Source organism: Notamacropus eugenii, chromosome 5 (assembly GCF_028372415.1).
Source record: "Notamacropus eugenii isolate mMacEug1 chromosome 5, mMacEug1.pri_v2, whole genome shotgun sequence".
Lineage (NCBI taxonomy): Eukaryota > Metazoa > Chordata > Mammalia > Diprotodontia > Macropodidae > Notamacropus > Notamacropus eugenii.
The window spans coordinates 22373663-22399696 of NC_092876.1; the positions used below are offsets into that span (position 1 = coordinate 22373663).

General features: G+C 35.6%; 1 protein-coding gene across 1 annotated transcript; it reads right to left on the reverse strand.

Annotated features, from left to right (window-relative positions):
• Positions 1 to 325: 325 nt before the first annotated feature.
• LOC140507396 (vomeronasal type-2 receptor 26-like) lies at positions 326 to 25679 on the reverse strand. Its single transcript, XM_072615495.1, has 5 exons — positions 25374 to 25679; positions 23222 to 24028; positions 16607 to 16834; positions 5660 to 5783; positions 326 to 1320 (listed from the first exon to the last, which is right to left on the reverse strand). Exons 1-5 carry the CDS (start codon positions 25407 to 25409, stop codon positions 326 to 328), a joined length of 2190 nt encoding a protein of 729 aa, XP_072471596.1. The 5' UTR covers positions 25410 to 25679.
• Between the last annotated feature and the right edge of the window lie 355 nt (positions 25680 to 26034).

Sequence of the window (26034 nt, forward strand, 5' to 3'; positions counted from 1 at the left end):
AGTAAGGAGTGACTTGAGACAGGGAGACTAACCCACAGAGTATTGCAATAGTTCCGATGTGATGTTTTGGGGGCAAAAGTTGGTGGAAATGTCAGATGAGAGAAAGAGCTGAGTAGGAGATACAGCATATATGAGAAGAATTAGTAGTAGATGTGATAAAGGGGTGAGAGTGAGTGAGGACTTAAGTATAGAGCCTAAATTTGAGCCTAGGTGATTGAAGAGTCATACATAACTGTTACTCATACTGAATGAAATGATGATTTTGTGTAGAAGAGTAACAAGGAGTTTGTTCAGATGAACAGATAATAGAGTCAGGTGTGAAAAGCTATTTAACATCAATTTTGATTTTGGTAATTTTGGGGGGCCTTCCACATTGCTGAGTGGCATGAGGTAATACTTCAGAATGATGGCTTCCCCTGGCATAGGATTTATGATTGACCCATTTCAGGGTGTTCCAGTGTGGCCTCAGAATTATCACATAGCACTTGGGAATGAAGATACAGCCCAGTAATCCAGCACTAGAGCTTAAAATGGAAAAGACTTCCACAGCTACCATAGCTTTCCCCTTTGTGCCCTGGTATGTGGGGAGGAAGGAGATCCAGACACTGCAGAATATCAGCATGCTGAAGGTGATAAACTTGGTTTCATTGAAGGTATCAGGCAAATGTCTAGCCCAAAAAGCCACAGTGAAGCTCCCCAAAGCCAAAAATCCCATGTAACCAAGGACAAAGTAGAAAGCAAGGAGAGAGCCTTCATTACACTGAAGTATGATGTGCTCACGTTGAGAGTGTAGGTCTGTATCTGGGAATGGGGGAGAGAGCAGCAGCCAGATACCACAAAGAATCATTTGGATCAGACAGCAGATAATAATAATGGAAATGGGTGTTCTGGAACCCACCCATTTTCTGCTCCTGCTCCCTGGTGTTGTGGCTTTGAAAGCTAGAACTACTGTGATTGTTTTAGCCAAAATGGAGGAGATGGCCATGGTGAATGTGATGCCAAATATTGTCTGTTGAAGCAGACATGTGACTGAGGTAGGCTTACCAATGAAGAGCAATGAAGACAGAAAGCATTGGCTTAGAGAGAGGAGCAAGATATAGCTGAGAGTTCTATTATTGGCTTTCACTATGGGAGTGTTCTGATGCTTCACAAATATTGTGATGATTATAACAGACAGGAGACAGAAAAACAGGGCTATGCAAGCCAGAGTCATGCCCAGGGTTTCATCATAGGCCAGATAGGTCACAGTCTTGTGAAGGCAATGATTTCTTTCTGTGTTTGCGTATTCATCTCCAGGACATGTGATGCACTTGTCCATATCTGTGGAGAATAAAAAATTCTCAATATTTCAAGTTCAGCCAATCTTCATTATCCCTGACACAGGGTAATTGAATTCCTCAAGCTCAACTTCTTGAATACAAAGGGTTCTCCATGATCCTCTCCAGTTCTAAGAAATTACACCACATTTTCCCACGTTGAATATCTCCAATATATTATCATTAATATATCAGACGCTTTTGTCCTTCCATTTCTTAAAGAGCTTAGCTTTCTAAGTATTCTCAAAGATAAATTTTTTCATGGCTGTGATAAGAATGATGTTACTTGAAATAATCATGTTCTGATTTCACACAGTCAATTACCATTAGCACTTAACCAACAGGCACTGAGTTAAGTTGGGACACACATATTCTATCAAGGAATGGCAATCTTTCCTTTCATTTTATTACACTGTAATGGGGAAATAGAACACAAAAAAGGGAGCTGAATGTAGAGGTTGCTACAGGGGTGAAATAAAGGGAACAATGTGCCCTTCTAGGTGATATGGTGTCAGATCTTATGGAGTCAGAAATCAAACTGAGAGGTTAATGAAGCATGAATTGTTTGGATAAAAGTGAAAGACCTAGAAGCAATTGACAGATGGAAGTAGGTGGCTTCCAAAGCATAAAAATTGGGCAGAGCAAAAAGAAAAACACAGATGGTGTGAAAATTTTAGTGTTAGAAGATTCCTTAGAAGAAATGTAGGAAATACAGAAAAATTGTCACAGTAAGAATTTGCTACAAGTAGGCTGCATTGCAAGGCTGTTTCCCATGCCTTTTCTGGTGATAACCACTCATTAATGACACGTTTCTAAAACATTATATTGAGACTAAGTAAGATATCTGGATAAAGCATTATACCTAACATGTTTGCACAGCAACTGCTCTCTGACAACCCCATTTTAGGTTAGAGATACAAAATGGGACACAGAGACTTTTGCTTTGGAATTCACTCAACAATTGTCTATGCGGTTCAAGTCTCTGACAGTTAATTCCACTTATTCCATAGTTCAAAAAATATTATTTTCTAATATTTAATTTATTAAATTTAATATTATTATTATGTTAGCTAAACTAAACGTTAAGGTTTATCAATAAAACAATATTTAAAAACTATATTTCTTTTAATTAATATTAAGTTATGTGGGTAATGGCCATAGAAATCTGTTCTGCTCTGCAGAAAAACAGAGGGGAAGGGGAATGCAAGTGTGGTGCATAATAGAAGGGAGGACAGACTGGAGGAAGAGGTGAATGGGATGCATGGTGTCCCAGGGTTGGGGTGGGGATAAATGGGGAGAAAGCTTGAATTCAAATTCTTATGGAAGTGAATGTCGAGAAGTGAAAATAAATACACTACATATTTCTTAAAAAGAGAAAAAGTCCTATTTGTTGGTATATTGTTGACCTTGCAGTTAGGAGCATCTGAGTTCAAACCTACCTACAAATACTACTAGCTGTACGACCCTGGGCAAGTCATTCAATCGCGTTTACCTCAATTTTGTCATCTATGCAATGAGGTGGAAAAGGAAACAGCAAAGTACTTCAGAATTTTTTTCCAATAATACCCTAGGTGGGGTCATGAAGACTTGAAGACAAATAATCAGCTAAACAACGACACATAAACAACCAACAGCAATAAAAAACAACAATGATTCATACAAGGAAACAATATTAGAAACTGGTGAATCAAAATATCAATATGAATTCTCATAATTTTATTCATTAAAATTTATTTTCCTGTTACTTTACACTACATTACACTGTATTGCATTAAATTATATTGTTATATTCATATTGTGCTATGTTCTATCACATAATTTTAGATTGTATTATATCACAGTAAATTATATCATATTGTATAATTGAATATCATGTTTTATCAGTGCCTCTCATCTCATAACGCCTGATATCATATGCAATTATCATATTCTGTTTTATCACATTATATCATATAATATTATGTGATCCTCAAATCCCTGTGCAAAGTGCAAGAGAGAGTAAGTCTTTTAAAGCATTTTCAATTTATTTGGAAATCTTGGAGTTCCTAATTAATTGGGTCCAACATCGTCCTTCAATCGTGGACCCCTCCCCTAAGGTGCTGGCTACTTTTATACACTTAGGAGAGAACTAAATAGAATGCAGCAGTATAATTTCGTGATTGGTTAACACCAAAAACTCTCAAAATTTTATGATTGACTGAAGCACAAGTCCATCAATCATAATCACTTTGTTAACTAGCCTTTGAGTCATTAACAGCAGGCTTTTCCCAGTAAAGGCAATCTACCTGTCACTTATATAGAGTTTTCAAAAAAGTCAAGTACCTGATGTTATGGTCAGCCAGATCTTTGGAGCTAAGGAAGTGGTGGACAAGAGGAAATGCCACCAAGTAACATGTATAATAATTTGTAGGGGTAAAGGATATTGATGTTGCTGTGACAAGCTCCAGGATTAATGAAATATGATTCTCTATGGCAGACAATCATGATTTTATGTGATAACCTACAGTGATTTAGTTAATACCTAATATCAATATCATTAATATAAAAGTTATTTGGTCCATATATATATGTATAATCCTGACAGTGTTAATATGGATGACTAATTTAAACTTCATCCTATTTTGCTTATTAATTCAGTACTACAATCACTGAAATCCATCAGATCCCGTGAACTGAGTATCTTCATTAGAAGAGAGAAATCAAACTTATTATCATAATTATATCGTATCAATATTCTTGATTCATTTGCGGTGGATCTAACTCTCCATGACGCCATTTGGGTTTGTTTGATTGCTTTATTTTTTTGGCAAAGATATCAGAGCAGATTGTCATTTCCTTTTCCAGTTCATTTTACACATGAGGAAATGAGTAAACAGAGTTAAGTGATTAGCCCAGGCTCACTTAGGTAGTAAGTGTTTGAGGTCAAGTTTGAACTCCAGTCTTTTTGACTCCAAGGCTGGCACTCCATCCACGGTGCCAGTTAATTGCCCATTATATCACAGCATATCACATTGTATTGTTTCACATTACATCATATAATACATCATATGTTGTATTCTATTAGATTGCAATTTAATTGAATCAGCTTAATTGTTTAGATTTCGCTTTAGAAAAAGAAAAAGTGAAATGTTGGATGAGGAAATAAACCTGCCTGTGTCTTAAAGGAAACAACTTAAGAAAATACATACATATAATAAAAATGAAGACCTGGAAAAATTATACATCAAATAAAATTTTAAAATAGAGTACTTTAAACCATTTTATTAAATGAATGCAAATAGTCAAACTTAAACGATATGAGTGCAGACACAGTATTGTTCTGGAAATAACAACACAGCAATATTAATACTTAATTTCTATGGACTAAATGCCTTCACATCTAAAATCATGAAGGAAAGTGACCTGAATTCAACTAAGAGAGAGTAAGACAAAAATAGCTGTAGACTTTAATATCATTCTCTCTGTTTTGGAAAAAATCTAAGAGACTATTTAACAGTGAATGAAGCATTTGAACAAATTACTGGATATGCTTGAATAAAAAGACAAGATATTTCAAATCATCATACTAAAACATACATATTTCCTGAATATATGTGGAACTTAAAAAAATGTGAGCTTGTATTAAGGTACAGAGATTTGGCAAGTAAATATGTAATATGAAAAGATATCCATAATCTATTTTTGGCAGAGGTAGAAGGCTCAAACATCCAAAACACTGAACACATTGTAAGTATTTTTTTGTTGTTGTATTGATTTTGCTGATTTTTCTTTACTTATTCCTTTATTTTTTTAAAAATTATTGTGGTTATATGGTATGACCCTCTGGGAGGAGAGAATGTGACAGATAATGGGAAAAACTGGAGTACTGTATAATGAAAGATCATTAAATATTGCCCCCCAAGGGATTTTGATGTTTAAAAGGTAGCTTTAACACCCACGTGAAACAGCTTTATGAGCAGTTATTGCTGTTTTCTCTTCTTTAAGTATAAAATTCAGCTCATCTGTGTGCTACTTTGGTTTGGTGTTTGTTTGATTTTTAGCTTTCCCTAAGTTTGTACCTGACAATCAGAACCACAAACCTACATAGCAAGGCCGCCACCTTCTGCTCCTTCCAAGTTTCCTTTTCCAATACTGTGTTGACATTGGCTACATTGTGTTCCCAGCTTGGTTGTCCCCATCTCTGGCATTTTTCCACTAATGTTCCTACATGTACACCAAGAGAGTGACTTCTCCAAAATTTTATGTGACCTTTACAATCTATTCCAATTCTCTTCCTTTCATCTATAGGAAGACTCTTTCTTGCAAAATAAGGGGAAGGAGCTCATTTCTCTGCATATATTTACCAGTCTGGTTAGAAATCTCCCCCTCTGGGCAGGGGATGCAGTCAAAGCAGTAGATTGCTTCTCCCTCTCTGACGGATTTCTGATACCCAGGGCCACAGCTTTCACTGCACACAGAACAGGGAATCTGGAAAAGGAGAAGTTTCTTTGAACAGGCTTTTCATTCATTCTAGAAGGTGCAAAGCAGTCTGTCAGTTAGTAATGTTGCAAGGCCATAAATGTTGTAGAATTTGAATATCTTTTTAAAAAGAACCATTAAGAGATTTCTTTAATTTTTTTTTAATTTGAAAGGCAATTGAGGGTAAGTAACTTTCCCAGGGTCACAAAGCTCGTGTGTCAGATTTAATAGAAACTGAGATCTGACTAACTCCAGAGCTGGAAATCTACTCATTGCACCACCTAGCTACTTCATTATTTTCTAATATTTTAAGATCAGGAGAAATTCACTGGTCCATGTTTAAAGGGATTCAATCAGTCAATTGATCAATCAACAAGTGTTTCTTCCTTACCTAACAGATAAATGATGCAGCACTAAATTCTAGAAAGCATTAAATAAATGAAATATTATTCTGCCTTTGGAAAACAAGACCAAGGAAGTCAATTGATAAGCATTCAATAATGTCCTAATAAATTTTCATTGAAAATGATTACATATGATACACACATACTTGTCTATATATACTTGTAGTCATACGTGTACTTCTAATTGTGTTAGTATAGAATTTTCTTTTCTTTCTGGTTAAGGAATTACAGTGAAATATTTCCTACCAATGACAGTAGAACTGGAAATTTGTGGGAAGTGTCTCCTGTGAATGTAGCCATATATAACTACTAACAAATAAGTGACATCTTTTGTAAAGAAATAAATGGGCCAGGTTCAAATAGATTCCTTTTAAATAATACTAATTTTAGTGAACTTTTGTATGGCATTTTAAGTTTGTCTGGTGCTTTTGAAATATTAACGTGTTTGACACTCACAAGCTTGAAAGGTGGATTTTATTATTATGTGCATTTTACGGATGATGCTGCTGACAGTTTCAAGAAGCAGGTACTACTAAGTGACATGTTTATGGCCATACAACTACGACATATCTGAGGCAACAATAATGAAATCATGTCTTCCTGACTCCTTGTCCAACACTCTACAATGCCAACTGCCTTGCTATACTTCTAGGATGCAGCTATAACATTCCTCAGAGCAAATCTTATACTGTTAACAATAGTATATCCTGAAAATGGAGGCAACAAATGGAATTCGCCAATAGCAGAAGTGGACTGGTGACAAAGACATGTTGCAGTTTGTGAAGGGTATAGGAGAAGTACCTCTTCTGGGGCATTTTGTTCTGTCATTTCTGACTCATAATGCTATCGACCATAGCATGGCATGCCCCGTTTTCCTGCACTACTTACCTAAGTCTTTCTAACCTCGTGTTTATTGCTTCCATTACACATTTTATCCATCTCATCTTGTGACCTCCCTTCTCTTTTTGTCTTCAACCCTTCCCAACATCATAGTCATTTCCAATGAAGCCTGCGTGTTCTATATGTGCCCGAAAAATGTCTAAATTTCTTCAAGTATTGGCTGATATAATCTGATTGCTGCACAGTGGAAACTCAAAAGTTATTTCTAGGAAGAGAGTTTGAAGGTGCCAATTCTATGGTTGTCAGCTTTCTTTGAAGTACAATGCCCATAGCAATAGCTTAATAACAAAAGAAACATAACTTTATAACTTGTATCAATAAGGTTATGTCTCTGCATTTTAGTATGTTATCAAAATTTGTCATGGTTTATTTTACCATACAGCAGATATCTTTTAAATTCATGACTTGAGTTGCCATCTCTGGTATACTTTGAGCCCAAGACTATAAAATGTGGCACTGTTTCCATTTCTTCTTCTGTGATTTCCAGGAAGGCATGGAACCACTTGCCGTAATCTTTGTTTTTTTTTTTAATGTTTAGTTTCAAGCCAGTTTTTATACTCTCCTTTCTATTCAGGTCTTCTCCACTTGTTCCAAGAGGATCCCTGTTCTGCCCCTACTCTTATTTGTTATCAAGAGGTTATTAAGCAGAATTACTCTGACCTTCTAGAATGAGAAGGTGCAGTAGAAGTTGAAAGAATCCACCACTAACCACCTAAAAGAGATCCTAGGAAGAAAACTTACAGGAATGTCATAGCCAGGTTTCACAATTCACAGGTTATAATCAAAATTTTGGAAGCAATGTTTAAAAAACAATTTTAATAGAATGGAAAAACAATTAGGTTTTCACAAGACCCAGCAGCTTCTATACTGAATGAATGTAGATCTTGGGAGCACTATATTTTGTAGAGCAACGGGCATGAGGTTGTATCCAAAACCAACTTATTCAGCAAATTTCAGTTACAATTCTTAATCAAGAAAAAAAAATCCGACACTTGATGAACTGAAAGTCTTTTAGTTATTTATAATAAAAGAAGCTGAACTCAAAGGAAAATTTCATATGAAGGGTCCAGAAGAAGAGAGGTGTCTGGAAAGATGGCAGAGTAGGTCAGAAAATTTCAAGCTCTCAAGATTATCCTCCATAAAACAAATAAGGCAGAACCTCTGGGTAAACATAGTGCCTTGAAATGAAATATGATTACGGGCAGGATAGGGGTCCTTTTGGAACAACTGGAGAAGATCTGAAGAGAAATCCTAGGACTAGATTTCCTGCTAGTGAAGAATGAACTCTTTCAGACTAGGATCTGCTTTAACAACTAGCAGTAAACTGCTTAAACAACAAGTGGCAAGCCCTGGGAGTAGTTGGGTTGGGCATCTGCTTGGGTCACAGTCACATTAACTTTTACTCCCAGGACAGTGAGGGAAGTTGTGTGTCTCAGCTGGGGAAGATCTAGGGAACCTCTGCTGACAAGGAATGCCAGACCCAGCTGTGTTGCACAAAGGTATGTGAGTTAGTAGGAACCAGCACATGCTTGGCGAGTGCAGAAGCAGTGGGGTGGAGATGTTTCTGTCTGTGGCCACTTACAGGAGGCTGGAGGTCTTTGTTTGAGTTCATTGTCAGAGGGAGATCTGAAGAAGATCAGAGATCACAGCCACCATCCCCCCACCCCATAACCAGCTATAAAAACTAAATTACTAGGAAAAATGCACAGGCAAAGGAGAAAGAATCCCAACTTAGAGACACTATGGGAATAGAGAAGACTAGGGTTCATCTCTTGAAGAAGATACTGAAGCAAGGCACCCTCTTCTGCTCCAAAGGGTAATGTCAAATGGTCATCTTCCCCCAAAGAACTTCACTGAAGGGCTTAAAATCAAATGAGAGAGACTGAGGAAAAATTAAGAGGAAAAAATACAAGGAAAACAAGATTACTACAAGGAAGTCAAACAATTAGAAAAGGTGATTGAGAATTTTAAGGAAGAAGGTGACAACTTGAAAATCAAAGTTATGCAAGAGGAAGCCAGTGAAGTTATGAGACTAAGAAATATACATATATCCACACACCAAAAATGAAAAAATAAAATAAAAAATATTGGGGTGAAGGAGGAAAATTCAGGGAAGAGAAAGGGAGAAATGGATCAGGGAAGGCTATAACTCATAAAACAGATAAGAAAAATCTTATTCAACGGAGGAGACAAGGGAGAAGGGGGGGGGAAATAAAGTTACTCTGTCCACATGTGGCTGAAGGAGGGAATAACATGCTCACTAAATTTGATATGAAAATTTATATCACATCACAGGAAAATTGGAGAGGAGGTGACAAGTGGAGTGAGGGGATTGTTAGAAGGGAGGGCTAATGGGAGAAGGGAGTCACTAGAAATAAACACTTTCGAGAAGGGACAAGGTCAATTGCAGAGGGAAAAATAAGGGGGGATAGAGTAGGACAGAGGGCAATATAACTAGTACTACACAACATGAGTATTATGGAAGTCTTTAGCAGAGAACACATATTTAGTATGTATTGAATTGCTTCCCTTCTCAGTGGGGCTGGGGAGAGAGGGGGGAGGGAGAGAAGTTGGAATTCAAAGTATTAGAAACGAATGTTGAGAATTTTTATTACATATAATCTGGAAATAAGAACTACAGGGAATGGAGTATAGAAATTTATCTTGCCCTAGAAGAAAAGAGAGAAGATGGGGATAAGGGAAGAGTAGGGTGTGATAGAAGGGAGGGTAAATTGAGGGAAGGAGTAATCAGAATGCAAGGTATTAGGAAGCGGCGGGAGGGGAGTGACGGGGAGAGAAATTGGACATGTTACAAAGTGAGATAGAAGCAATTAGTATTAAAATAATAGACTGAATTAATCACTGAGAATAAATCAATGACATCTTTAGTTTGAGGAAAAGAATTTCAGTCTAAATTTCCTAGAGGAAGGTAACCTCGGTTAAAATTTGGTGTTTTTGAAGGAAAAGTTAAGATTTTAAGGGTAAATTTGATTTTATGATTAGTATTTAATTAGGAACTAGAACATGTATAGAAAGGCATGTAAGCCACTTAAGACTTACCTCAAAAGATGTTCCTTAGCCAAAGTGAAATTATAATCTTATTTGAAACCTGATTATTGGAACTAGCCATTTTTTAAGATGCTATGGGACTAGTAAGTGACTGTTCTTCTGAGTCTAACTCCATTTATGGGTAGCAAGAAATGAGATCTGGGTCTCCAACCCATGATGTCAGTAAGCTGGTGAGATGCTGGTATGAACTGCAAAAGGTGATCTCATGGGAAGGGTGGGAGAGCGGCTGTTCATCCTGGGCTGAGGTAGGATTCTCCTGACTCAATTTCCTCACTGACACCAGGCAGACCTTAAGACTGACTGAATGGAAGTGGATAATCTAATCCTGCCTGGAATCGACATGAAGTCGGGGAGATACTGTATCCCTGCAATGTCCTTACTCTTAGTGGCAATTTCCTACAGTCAAAAGTTTTGCAAGTTTAATACCGGACCTATTCAATTATAGATTATTGGTCGGGGAACATCTGGGGTTAAGTCTAAAATTAAGCTATTAGGCATAGGACTTTAGACCAACAACAATAAGTTAAAGTCCTTCAATTCTGAGTAATACTGTGGAGACAATTTAGTGAAGAGCTTGTGAAGTTAGCAATGTAAATATTGTTTGTGTCTCAGTTGGTTAATGTTAAAAAAAAAAATTCTTTTGTGGTCCATGTCGGAAATGCTTTAAAAAGAAGTATCACCTATCCAAAAGTTTGAATTGTTTTATCTATTATACACTGTGTTAAAGAATGAAAAATTAAAATAAAAAAAGAAATATACACGTACATACACAAATTTATGAAATATATAAACAACATATACACGTATATAGAAAAGAATGTGAAACAATTCCAAAGGAAAACAATGAATTTAGAGAATAGATCAAGAACAAAAAAACATAAGAATGATTAGACAATGTCAAAGCTATGACCAAATAAATAATTTTGATATAAGAATAAAAGAAAAATTTTAAAGAAAATTTTCCTGAAACATTAGAGCAAGAGGGGGAAATCGAAATACAAAAAAATTCATCAATGACCACCTGAAAAAGAACCTAGGAGGAAAACTCACAGCAGTATTGTGGTTAAATAACAAAGCACCAGATCGAGGACAGCATATTTTGAACAACGAGGAAAAAAAAGCAATTTACCTATGATGGAACTACAATTAGAATCACCCAAGACCTAGTGTTGATAATATTAAAAGACTGAAGGTCTTGTAACAATATATATATTGAAGAGCAAAAGAAAGGTGCCTATGGCCAAAAATATCACAACCTGCAAAGCTAAGTATAGTTCTGAATGAAAAAAAAATAGACATTTGATGAACTTGCAGACTTTCAGAACTCTGTTAAAAACCAAAAAGAAACCACGAACTCAATGGAAGATTTAACACAGAAGAGCGAAGAGAAATACAAGGTACATAACAATGACCAAATACAAGAGACTATATGAGGACAAAATGCTTACATTTTATGTATGGAAAATGTAAAACATTTCTAAGGTTCTTTGTAATAATTTAGTAGCTTATTAAAATGATTGGGGTAGACCTGACTATGAAATGACTTCAAAAAATTTAACCGTTTAGGAACAGCTAAAAGAGTAATTATACAAATGAGATGCAAGAGGAAGAACCAATGCAGAGGAGTTAGATGGGGGAGGGGAGCTGTTAGCTCTGGAAACCCACTTTCATCAGAACTGGATTTAAGGAGGGAAAATACATATGCATCTGGAAGAGTATAAACTAATTCTAAACTTAGGAAGGAATAAAACTCTAAGGGGATAAGGAGGACAGGAGAGGATGAAGGAAGGACCTTTAGAGGGGAAGGTGAGTGAAAAGGTTAAAAGGGGGATATAGAAGAGTCCTTAGATTTAGGGGAATGGGATCACTGGGGTAAAGACTTTAAATGGGAAGGGGATGGAATAGGTGAAAGGGTGTTTAGATTTAGGGAAATAGGAGGATAAGAAGGGGATTGCTAGAGTGGGTGTAGGTTAAGTAATCAAAGGGCAAAGTAGCTGATAGAAGTAAAGTAGAGGAGTTAGGAGAGATAGGAAAAAAGAGATATGCGCAAGAAAAAATGATTAAGAATAGAATAGCTTATATATGTCTGTTTATATCTGTGATTGTATGTATGTTTTATACTTGTATGTGCATCTTAATACCTGCATATACATGTATCCATTCTTAATTGTAGTCGTAGGGTGATGAGTAGGGGTGAGCAAGGGGTGGAGGGAAGAACAAAGCAAAGTGTACAGCAGAGAGCAAAAGAAAACCTACCTGGGAGCAAAGAAAAGATGGGCAGCTTTCCACTCAATGCACAAAATTTAATATACAAGTTCTCTTGACACGATAAGTTATTGTTATGTATTGTGAATCCTCACCTATGTTCTGCTGTGCATATACCATATTTTTCTTTTTACTTTTATATTTAAGTTTATTACCTTTCTTTTTCAATATATATATTTAAGTTTTAGTATTTTTCCAAAATAAAAAAATGAAATTCAAAAAATATCTAGAATAAACGTAAAGAAATTATTAAAGACCAATTATAAGTCACTAATAAACTCTTTATGATACATGATCTGCTAAACTACTCATGATATATGAAAATGCTATCAGTATTGTTAGAACTTATTACTGCAGCAGTTTGAAGGAAAGATTGTGGCTGAGTTGTATATGCTGGGATTCTAAAAACGAAAATTTTATAGTAAAAGGTTAAAAAGAGCAATTATGTAATGAAAAGAATGTGAAAGATAGAAGTAATACACAGGAAACAGATGGGGGTAAAAGACTGATAATGTTGGAATGTTACTCTTACCTGGAATCAAGAGGAAACAAAATTTAGATCTGAAGGTGTTTACAAAGAAGTCTTTTTAACTTCCAAAGAGATGAGAACACTGTGGGACAGGATGGAGGAGGGACTTAAAGAAGGTGTGTAGAATAAGATTGGGAGGGCGCAGGAGAATAAAAGAAGGAGAATTTTGGAGGGAAGGGCACAATAGGGAATACCAGGTAAAGTGTAAAATATACTGTAACAGGGATAGGGTAAAAATAGAGACTGGGAAGGAAATACAGAGTAAAATAAAATGAGGATAAGTTCACAAATAATACTTACACCTTCATCAAATCTGTAAGAATGAGTCATTCCCCAATTGATAAATGGTCAAAGGATATGAACAAATATTTTTCCATTGAAGTAATCAAAATAATTTATAGTCACATAAAATGCTCTAAATCATTATTGATTAGAGAAATGCAGATTAAAACAATCTTGAGATATTATTTTACAACTACCAGATTACCTACAAAGATAGAAGTGGGTAGTGACAAATGTTGGAGAGGATGTGGAAAAATTGGAGCACTAATCCTTTTTTGGGGGGAATTGTAAAATGAACCAATCATTTTGGAGAGCAACCTGAAATTAAGTAAAGAGGTAGTAAACGACGTATACCTTTTCACTCAGCAATACAGCTACTTGGTCCATTTCCAAAGATATTAGGGAAAAGGGAAAATAACTTATATAATCTAAATTTTTTTTCTGACAACCTCTGTTTGGATGTGTTAAAGAACTAGATATTGCAGAAATTCCCATCAATTGGGTAATGACTGTGATGTAATGATGGAACCCTATTTAAAATTGCACTGAAATGAATAGCTTCTTAAAAAGTAAAATTGGCCAAAGAGAAAAGGAGGTATCAAGCTTACTTTAAAAATAATTCCTGAGATACTAGATTTGGTCAAGTGGAATCTAATTGTTCATGAGATGTCAAGAAACAATTCAAAATCAAAAAATGAAAAACATATGAGAAAATCTAGTGTCTCATTGAAAAAACCTGAATTGGAAAACACATTCAAGGAAGAAAATTTGAGAATTATTGGACTACTCAAAATGCAGTATCTAAAAGAAAAATTTCACATCATTTTTCAAGTAATAAGCATGGACAACTGCCTTGCTACTTTAGTATCAGAAAGTAAACTAGGAAAGGAAAGAATAATTCAGCCACCTCCTGCAAGAGATCTCGAAAAGTGAATTCCCAGGAATATGAGAGCCAAATTCCAGAGCCCAAGGAGAAAATATTCTAAGCAATAATTAAGAAACTACTCAAGGTGACAGTGAGAATAATACAAGATCTGCCAGTTTCTATATTAAAAGATTAGAAGACCTGGAATATGATGTTGCAGAGAGCAAAAGAGCTTGAATTACAACCAAGAATTACTTACTAAGAAAAACATTGTAATCCTTAAGGGAAAAATGGACATCCAGTGAAATAGGATTTGACACATTCCTGATGAGAACATCAGAGGTGAATAGAAAATTTTACTTGCAAATACAAGGTGACAGAGAAATATAAAAAGGGAAACAGGAAAGAAAAATCATATGGAATCCATTGAAGTTGAAATGTTTGCAATCCTACATGGGAAAATGATGATTGTAACTCATAAGAACGTTTTCATTGTTAGTATAGTTAGATATAGTATACATAGACAGAGGGTAGAGTTGAATGTGATGGAATAATTGTCTAAAAATAAAACAAAACTAAGGGGTGAGAAAGAAGAATTCACTGGAAGAATAGGAAAATTGGAAATAGAATGGTTGAATTTTGTATCTTAAAAGAGGAGCAAAAGAGAATTTGCGATGGAGGGGATGGAGTGGAAGGAGTGGAAGGTGATGCAGGATGTGGCTGAATCTTACTTTTATCAGCTTTGCCTCAAAATATACTAATATCCACAAACAACTGAGTATAGAAATCTATGTTACACAAAATAAAGTAGGAGGGGAAGGAGATAAAAGAAAGTGGGGTAAGAGGAGGGAGGGCACATGGTGGAGGTTTAAAGTCAGAAGAAAAATACTTTTCAGAATAGACAGGGCAAAAGGAGAGAGTAGGATAAGTGTGGGGGTGAATTAAATGGAGAGAAATAAATAGTAATCACAATTGTGAAAAAAAAAAAACTATAGCAAGTCTTTCTTGATAAAAGCCTCATTCTCCAATGTATAGAGAACTGAGTCAAATTATAGAAATGAGTCATTCCTATATTGGTAAATGGTCAAAAATATGAACAGGCAGTTCTCAGATGAAGTAATCAAAGCTATCTATAGTACTATGAAATGATTTATAACACTGTTGATTAGAGAAGTACAAATTAAAAGAAGTCTGAGCTAGCATCCCATTCCTATTAAATTGACTAATATGACAGAAAAAGAAAACGAAAACTATTGGAGGGGATAGTGGACAATTTTACCTCATTCTACCTCTCCCTTTCCCTTTGCCATAATGTATTGCTCTTTCTCACCTTTCATTTTATTTTATTTTTTAAATAATCTTTCCATCACATTCAACTCACACTCTGCAATCTATTTTTGCATAATACTTCTAACTGCACTAATAATGAAAAAGTTCTTATGAGTTATAAGTATCATCTTTCCATGTAGGAATGTAAATACTTGTGTTCCTTGTGATTTCTCTTTCCTGTTTTCCTTTTCATGATTCTTTTGGATTTTGTATTTGAAAGTCAAACTTTCAATTCAGCTCTGATCTGTTCATCAGAAATGTTTCAAAGTCTTCCATTTCATTAAAGTACTCTTGGTGAAGTATACTAATCACACTGTTCAGGAGAGAAATCAGGAACTATGCTCAAAGGATCATAAAATCGTGTATAAACTTTGACCAATCGATACCACTACGTTAGTATCCAAAGGAAATTAAAACCATAAAGGGAAATGATCTATATGTACTAAAATGTTTCTAGTAGCTCATTTTGTGATGGGAAAGAATTGGAAATTGATGAGATGTCCTTCAGTTGGGGAATGACTCAACAAATTGTTGCATGTGATTGCAATGGAATACTATTTTGCTATAAGTAATGATGAGCAGGAAACTGTAAAAAATAAAATAAAAATAACCCTGCAAAGATTAATATGAACTGATTCAAAGTGAAGTGAGCACAGCCTAGAGAAAATTGTGTCAGTACAGTAACAATACAGTACAAGACAGTACCAGAAAGAATGTATGATTACCAATAGTGAGTTACCTAGACATTCTCAGCAACATCATGATCAAAAAAAATTCTTAAGGACTTATAAAGAAAAATGTTATCTATTTTCAGAGAAACAGCTGATGGAGTTTGAAAGCAGAATGAAGAATTATTTTGTTTATTTTTTTTAGATTTATTGTCCATATTTTCTTTCACAATATGACTAACATGGTGATATGCTTTGCCCAACTGCACTTGTATAATGTTGATGAAATTGCTTGGCTTCTCAATGGAAAGGGATTAAAATTTTGAGAGAGGACAATGAATATACAACTAAAAATTTTAAAAGAGACGAAAGTTAAAATTATACATATAATTAGGCAAACGTAAAACATTAAATAATAATATGTATCACCTAGAAGAAAACAAATGGGAATCTAAAATTCCCATCCGTAAACTACCATATCTATACCCTCTGAAAAACCACCATGTATGTTCACTACTAACCTTTGTATAAAATTCATTCCACATTATTATATTCTCATGGATGGAAAAATCTTCACCAAAGGGAGCATGAGACAAAAATTCTCCCACTTTCACCAGCACTTCTGTATCATTATCAAAGTCTACAAAATTTGTAATATCATAATTTTGCGTGGGGATCCTTTTCTCATCCATGAACACCTGGTCACCAGCACTGTTGTTAAACTGGATGTTTTTAAGAAAGGAGTGCAGCTAAATGGGAAGAGAAGTAGAAGTGATTCTCCAATGAAGGTACAGCAAAGAAATGTATTGTCAAGATGTTTTTCCTCCCCCCTAGTCAAATGTAGGGATAAGCATAATGTGAATCTCACTTTTATGAAACCTCCAAGGATTCCTATTCATTAGTTAAACTTTTCAATTCCTTTATTTACTGAAAATTTTCTCTTGGTTGATTTTTTACCATATCTTACCTTCTTAAATCTTTTTTAAACATCACCTGTAGAGGAACTTCTAATTACTTCATCCCTCAGTACATTTGCAAAATATTAGAGCTGTGAGGAGAATTTTACTTTCTTGACTTCTGATTCTTGCCTCCGTTATTAGTCTTTTCAACTTTCTATCATTATATGATCTCAAATCCTTTGGTCGCTTCTATAATTGGTACTCACCTCCTGAAAGCCCTATTCTGTGGAATATTCACACTATAAACATTCTTCAGTCCAACTCTCCTGCTGATCAGAGGTGGAGGCAGTCACACAAATCACAGTACTGAGTACATTATAAACTGATATTAACAAACTGCATATGAATATTCAAAGCATCAAAGAAATTCTGGATTCACCTTGAATTAATTTGCTGTCTCAATGCCCACATTAGCTGTCTGCTCTCCTTAAGCCCCTTGTATCTCCATATCTCCTTGTCTTATTTTCCTAAGCTCTAAACCTCACCTCTATACTAAAAATGTTGAGGATACAAAACGTGAAGACTTTCTTCTAATAGAATCAAAATGTCATATACATATATATATACATATATATATGTATATATATACATATATATGTATGTATATATATATATGTATATATATATATACATATATATGTATGTATATATATATGTATATATATATATATATATATATATATATATATATATATATATATATATAGAGAGAGAGAGAGAGAGAGAGAGAGAGAGAGAGAGAGAGAGAGAGAGAGAGAGAGAGAGAGAGAGAGAGAAGGCTCCTTACTTGTTTTGAGGGGGTGAGGTTACAAAACCAAAATGATCTATCCATGTTTGCACAGCTAAAACGTTTCTGAGGAAAGATTTAAATTTGGTCTTCCTGACTTCAAGTCTGATGCTAGATTTCTTTAGTATCTTGTTTTATCGTAAAATAGTATTTGGGCAAGTGAACATTTTGCATTTGAACAATGTGGCCAGCCCATCAGAGTTGCGCTCCCAGAAGTATAGTTTGAATACTTGGCAGTTCAGTTCAAGCAAGGACTTCAGTGTCTGGTCCTTATCCTGCCAGGTGATCCTCAGAATCTTCGTAAGACAGTTCAAATGGAAGCGATTCAGTTTCCTGGCATGGCTTTGTTAGACTGTCCATGTTTCACAAGCATATTACAATGAGGTCAGCACAATGGCTCTATAGACCTTTATATTGGTAGCCAGTGTAGTTCCTCTTCTCTCCCAAACCTTTCTTTGGAGCCTCCCAAACACTGAGCTAGCTCTGACAATGCACACATCAACTTCATTGTCAATGTGCACATCCCTGGAAAGTACACTACCAGGGTAAGTGAACTTATTCACAGCATTAAAAACTTGTTCATTTGTTGTAGCTGATGATTCCACATATGGATGGTGTGGTAGTAGCTGGTGGAGCACCCGTGTTTTTTGGTCTTTATTGTTAGGCCAAAATTAGCACAGGCAGCAGACAATTGATCCATACTTGGTTGAATCCCAGTTGCGTCTTTGTTGCATAGGGCAGGCGATTACATGGTGTTCAGAAGAAGCGATACAAGGACACTCTCAAGGTCTCTCTCAGGAACTTTGGATTTGACTGTACATCATGAGAGTAACTGGTACAGTACCGCACAGTATGGCGTGCCCATATTAAGAAAAGGTGCTGTGCTCTCTGAGCAAAACGGAATTGAGACAGAAAAAAGTAAATGCAGGATGGGCAAATTTGGGATATCCATCCCAAATATTTGTACGGAATATCTGTGCCCAACCTATGGTAGAGCATTCTGAACTCATATTGCTCTAGGCTGATCAGCCACAGTTAGACACACTGAAATTTTGCTTTACAATGGTGACGTCATTTTGGTGGTCTTTGAAGACAAAGGACAACAACAAACCTTTTCCTTAAAGCCCTTGACATCATTCCCCATTCTCTCTTCATTTTTTCCATTCTTGAAGTGCAGAATGACCCTTTTTATTTTCATTTTCTCCAAACAGATATCTACCTCATGCAGTGGATAGAATGCCAGATCTATGGTCAGCAACATTAATCTCCGCGAGTTCACATCTGCCATTCTATACTTCTTGGCTGTGTGACTCTCAGGAAGTCACTTTGCTCAGAAACCAAAATAAGCTGGATATGGTCAAGCAGAAGATGGAAAGTTTAAATATAAGCATCTTGTGTATAATTGAACTTAAACAGATGAGACAGATGAACTTTATTCAAGTGATTATCACATGAACGTTTGTAAGCAAGAATCCAAAAGAAATATTGGAGAAGTTCTCAAACTCAATAAACAAGTGAGAAAAGGATTACTGGGATATCATCTCAAAAATGACAAAATGTTATAGGTTCAAATCCAAGGCAAACTATTCAATCTTGTATTGATACAAGTCAGGGCTCCAATTAATGATGCCAAAGAGGTCAAAGTTACTCATTTCTATGAAAGCCTACATCTTATGGAAATAACACCAAGAAGAGATTTCACATTCATCCTAGGAAATTGGAATACTAATGTAAGTGATGTTTTTATCCAGTTTCCTTGTTGATTTCTGTATCTCAGTTTCTGATTACTCCAGTCTTTCCTACACACTGCTACAAATAGATATTTCTTTAGTGTATTTGAATATGTTACATTTCTCAAAAGCCCACTGAAGTAGTTTCAGTCACCTCTAGGATAAAGTATTAGCAGTCATATTTATTTTTTACAGTTCTACCCGAATATGCATTTTCAGTATAATTGTACATTATTCCGAATGCAGTCAGCATTCCTGACTAAGAGTTCTTTCATTGCTTTGCATAAGACATTCTACCTCTCATCTGTATTTCTTTGCCATGGCCACCCTTCACACCTAGATTATGTTCCATTCTCTTCACTTTAGAATCTCTGCCTTATTTCAATATTTAATGTAAACCATTTTCTACATGAAATTTTTCCTGATACTCTGAAGTACTAGTGAGATCCATCCAACATTACATGTCATTTATTTACATTTATGTATACGATACATACACACATGCAAATGTGGTTTCTTTGATTTACTCATATCCACCTTAAGATCTTGAATTGAATCTTTTGGTAAAGCACAGGACCTGAACCCTGCTTGACTTTTGCATAGGATATATACCCTTCTTTAGTCTCACCCTGGCTTATTCATTTTTTAAATAAATAGTTTATTTTTTCTTCATTTCTTGACATTCACTTACACAAAAATTTGAATTCAAAATTTTCTCCCCATTTCTCCCCACCCCCCACCTCAGGACAGCATGCACCCCATCCATCCCTTCCTCCACTCCTTCCTCCTTTTTATTACCCACCCTTTTTCCATCCTCCTTCCCCGCTATTTTCCTGTAGGACAAAATAGGTTTCTATACTCTATTCCCCCTAGAGCTTAATTTCCAGTTGCATGTTAAAACAATTTTGTTAACATTCATTCTTAAAGCTTTGAGTTCCATATTATCTTCCTCCCTCTCCACCCACCCTCATTAAGAAAACAAACAATTCAATACATATATATATATGTATACACACACATATATAGAGGGAACATATATATATATGTATATATATATAGTTAGAGGGAACATATATATATGTATGTATGTATGTATGTATGTATATATACCTTCCCTCCAACTAGCCTAATACTGAAGAAAGGTCTCATGAGTTACAAATAATACCTTTCCATGTAGAAATGTTAACAGTTCAAATTTAACGAGTTCCTCAAGGCTTCTCTTTCCTGTTTAACTTTTCATATCTCTCTTGATTCTTGTATTTGAAAGACAAATTTCCTATTCAGCTCTGGTGTTTTCAACAAGAGTGATTGGAAGTTCTTTATTTTTCCCCCGAAGTATTGTACTCAGTCTTGCTGGGTAGGTGATTCTTGCCTTTAATCCTGTCTGCTTTGATCTCTGGAATATCATATTCCACACCCTTTGATCCCTTAGTGTAGAAGCTGCCAGATACAGTGCCACACTGATGTTATTTCCACTGTACTTGAATTGTTTCATTCTGTCTGCTTGTAATATTTTCTCTTTGACCTGGGAACTCTGGAATTTGTCTATAACATACATAGGAATTTTTCTTTTTGGATGTGTCAGGAGGTGATAGGTGGATTCTTTCCAGTTCTATTTTACCCTCTGGGGCTAGCATATCAGAGTAGTTTTCTTTGATAGTTTTATGGAAGATGATGTCTATGCTCTTTTTTTGACCATGATTTTCAGATAAACTAATAATTTTCAGATTATCTCTCCTGGATCTATTTTCCAGGTCTGTTGTTATTCCATTGAAATATTTCACATTGTCCTCTATTTTTTCATTATTTTGGCTTTGTTTTGCAACTTTTTGGTTTTTCATAAAGTCATTAGCTTCCATCTGCTCCATTCTAATTTTTAAAGAAGTATTTTCTTTAGTGAGCTTTTGAACCTCCTTTTCCATTTAGCCGTCTCTATTCTGAAGCATTCTTCTCCTCACTGGCTTTTTGGATTTCTTTTGCCATTTGACTGAGTCTATCTTTAATGGTGTTATTATCTTCATCATTTTTTGGGTCTCCTTTTAGACATTTGATAACACAATTAAAAATTCCCCTCCAGGTAATTAGGTCAAATTCAATGTTCCATTACTTTCAAAATCTACTCTTCCATTTCGCCCTTCTCCAAAGCTGATTCATCTCTCATATTCTCAGTTATTTCAAAAGTCACAGAGAGCAGCATAAGCACTAAACCCATAGCATCTTTTAATTTAACTTTCCCAATGCATTGACCTCATAACCAATTAGTGTGCTATGAATTACAGGACATTTTCCCCTGATTTGCAAATGAAATAGTTGAGGCTCAAAATTTTTAGCAATAATGATAATTAACCTGTAATAATAATGATTACAATAATAACACTTTTCCCATTTGCGTCAAGATATTTCATTTCCCCACTCAATTACAAAACTTGGAAGTGGAAAAGGATAACATAGGTTATCATAGGTAAAACCACATATGAAAATATAGTTATACTCTGTATAACACCCGTTTAACTGTATAACTGTGTAACTGTATAACAGCTTGTGCTAAGACCTCCAAGGAAAGAAATCCTATCATCTCATGAGGCAGCTGATTATATTTTTCCCAAATCTAATTTTCACAAAGTTGCTACTGCTCTTATCCATTTATTTAATCATCTATATATTGCTGTTTTTCCCTTGATGTCAAACCTAATTTGTCCTCTTTTCAACTTCTAGCCATGATTCCTAGTTCTGCCCTCTGTCATCAAATGGGTTAATTCTAAACCTCCATGACAATATAGATATCCAAATACTTGAATATCATGCATCTCCTCCTGAGTAATACTGCCACTCCAGGTGGAAAGGCCCAGTTCATTTACCTTAACCTCATAAGTGATGATTTCAAGATCATTTTTTTTTCTTTGGGTACACTTATCTTGATGACCTTCAACTTGTCAATGTTCACCTTTAATTATGATTACCAGAACTGAATACTATGTACCCTTTTTAATCCTCCTGACTGGACAAAAATACACGTGGTAGGACATATTAGCCCATAGAGCATTAGTGTGCTAACTCTGCTTAACCTGGGTCTTTCCTAATAACATTTATTTTGAATCTTATCAGTTGCATCTATCCTGTATCTATCTGTCAAGAATTGTTGTGTTAAAGGTAACATTGCGCCAGAAATCATGATGATAATTTGGTGAATCTAATGGGACTTTCTAAATGTGGATATGCTACATATTATGGCTGGGAAATAGCTAGGTTGGGTGTCCTCTGACTTCTGCCAGTCCACACTTTTGGATAAAGTAGTACAAAATGCTTGTTTACAGGCTTTTGTACCCCTTTTCAGACATATAGCTCACTTTGCACTTCATCTCCTTCTTCTAGAAATTGGAATCAAAGATATATATTACTTATTGTTGATATCACTCCTAAGCTCCCATTGATTTGAAGAGAAAGTTTTAATCACGACTGAGAGTGACCTCTGGAACAGCCAGTACTGGTATCATTAAATAAGAGAAAAATACAGATCTGGTTCTTCGGACAAAATAGTTGACAAACTTATTAGCTGAGTAACTAACTTCTTCATTTCTCAAGGCAGTAGCTATTCCAATCATATGAATCAGATAGAAGTTTATGCCTGTGGACTCTACGTTGCTATAAATGGAAACTTACCTTCCAGGGATATAGAACCAGGCTGCCTTCATCGCTCAGGTGTTCCATTTCTGATCTAGTTAAGAGTATGTTGTGGAGAGCCCAAGCCACAGCATATGCAGCATTGTAGATATTGTAACTCTGGCTAGACATAGACATGTCAAAATACCGCAAAGGCAGCATCTCTAATGAAGCATTTTGCTTACAATCCTGTTTCTCCGACTTATTAAAGTCATATGGACACTGAAACTCTGAGTTCCAAAATCTTTTTAGGAAAATATCTTCTGGGTATTTGGTAGGTTTAACTGTTCTCAGGAAAGGTTTGAAACTTGGGATCTCTTTTCTCTGACCTGAAAATATCAGAGCTCTATTGAAAGAACGAAAGAAGACCATGCGATGTGGTCTTATGGTGTAATCCCAGTGAGAGGTGGTAATCCACACTTTTCGTACAACTAAATGAAGTGCGTCTACATTTTGCAATATCAATAGAGTGTTCTTATCCCCATAAATGACAATTACGTTGGCAGAAGAACTATCAATTCTGAACATGATAAAATTATTGGAAAAAAGAGTGTATCTCTCCCTGGGAGGAATCTTCTCTATAAAGTTCACACAGACACCCTTCCTGGCCATCTCATCCTTTATATCCCAGAGAAATCGTTCACCCCTGATATTGTTTATTACAACCAATGCCACCCATGTCCACTTGAAATGCACCATTAATCTGACCATTCCCAGGACAAGGGTGGAATCCTTGGGTGCCAGTTGATAAACACTTGGAAAATGGAACTTGTCAGTTAGGGTGGAATCAAATGGGCCATAGGTGATCTGAAGAGGAAAACAAAAGATGATCCCTGTTGAAACTGAAGTATGAGCTAAATAAAACCAGAAAAGACGTGGTGAATCTTTCCATTTTGTTAACATGACATATATTTTTGCCATGTGTTTTCATACACCAATCAGCATTCCTGGAATTTGACCCTCATTTTTTCAACCTGTTATTGTATCCCTCCCCACTTTTAAAGGCCCATCACATCTCTAAAGAAGTAATTGGCACCTTTTCCAGTTGCCAGATGCCACATCATCTAAGAAACTTGCCTCAATTCAGAAAACCAGTTTTCTTTTCTTGATCCACAGATTTTGTGAGACAACATTTTCTCTGTGTCTCACATTGTCTTAGTTTTAATTGATATCGTGTCATATTTTAAATTGTTTTCAATGTTGGAAATAAGTCAAGGTGATTATTGTTGTTGTTGTTGTTTTTTAATATATCTCTCCCACCTCTGCTGGCAAGCTGAATTATTGAGCACAATTGAGTACAGTACATTCCATTTGAAATGAATTTTACAAGTGTTCATTGGTTTGGAATGAATTAAATTGGTACATACACACATACACATTCACACATACATACATTTACACATATATACACATACATGTATACCTATATATGTATATATATGTATATATTACAGTTATATTACATTATAATGAATTATATTGTTGCATATGCTTATTCTTTGCTTTTTTGTTGTTTCAGATATGTTCAAATCTTCATTATCTCATTTCGGATGTTTTTTGAGAAAGATACTGGAATGATTTATGATTTACTATCTCCAGCTCATTTTACTGATGAGGCACTGAGGGAAATAGGATCAAGTAACTTGTCCAAAGTCACACCGCTAGTAAGTGTCTGAAGCTAGATTTGAATTTTTGGGGATGAATTTTCCTGATCCCAAGCCTAGTTCTTTATCCATTGGGTCTTCCAGATTTCATTTGATATATTTATATGCATCTAAAAATATGGGTATACACACACGCACACACATATATAATATAAATTCTGACATGAAGGTAATAATTGTAATGTAATTTTAATTTAATTTTTACATTAATGAATGGAACAAGGGCCAGAGAGATGGAAAGACAGTTATACATATCAATACATCCTGGCAGGGATAAATCCTAGAAGAATGGGCAATGGTGATCACTCACTTAAACATCTTCCCTCTGCATCTTCATTGCTCTGAGCAGCAGCTGAAGAATAGTTTCAGGCGACAGGATTTCCCAATGTTTACCATGTCACATATCCAGCTTCAAATCCCTCATGTTACTCCCTCCCAGCCATCAATGTTCTCTTGACAGTCTGGGCTGTTTTCCTCATGACTCTTACCTGTGGAAACTTGTAGAGCTCAAGTAGTGAAGCCATTTGCACTGATAATTCAGAATAGGCTCCTCCAATGACAGCCAAGGACTTGCCCTGCTTCTCACAGAGGTAATTTGGAACAGCCAGTCCTTGTCCTGACAGCCATATTAAGGAGCTCTCCAGGGTTCTGACATCACTGGGGTAGGTGTTATAGATATGGAATCCTAGAGTAATATTGGGTAGCAGATTGGGGTCCTTGTTGATCTCTTCCACAGCAAATACCAAAGCCAGGATTTGATTGTAGTGTTTTTCCTGCAACCTCAGTGGAGACCAGTTGTGTCAGAACTCAGGAAATTCTTCTGTCCCCAAAGAGGTTACTTCTTTCACATAGAAAACCTAGTAGTTATTTTAATTTAAGAGTCTATGGTCTATGCAATTTAGTGTGATTTTCCTTGCTAACTCTTAAGTTTTGATGTAAACACTAATTTACTCTCTTCTAGTACTCTCACCGTCATAGGAATTTATGTGTTCCTGTGTATGTATGTATGTGTGTGTATTTTTATTCATATGTGTACACACACACACACACACATATATTTTAACTATTTGTTTGATTATCTACGCATCAATCAATAGTGGTAATATTTTGAAGATTCCTAAAGGGAATTTCCAAGTATAGTACTAAATA

Coding starts and splice junctions, on each gene's coding strand:
- LOC140507396 (XM_072615495.1), bottom strand. CDS start 25,409: ATGGCTTCACTACTTGAGCTCTACAAGTTTCCACAG. Junction 16,835..23,221: donor TGGTTCTATATCCCTGGAAG/GTAAGTTTCCAT, acceptor CTTCCCATTTAG/CTGCACTCCTTTCTTAAAAA. Junction 1,321..5,659: donor GGAGATTTCTAACCAGACTG/GTAAATATATGC, acceptor TATTCTCCACAG/ATATGGACAAGTGCATCACA.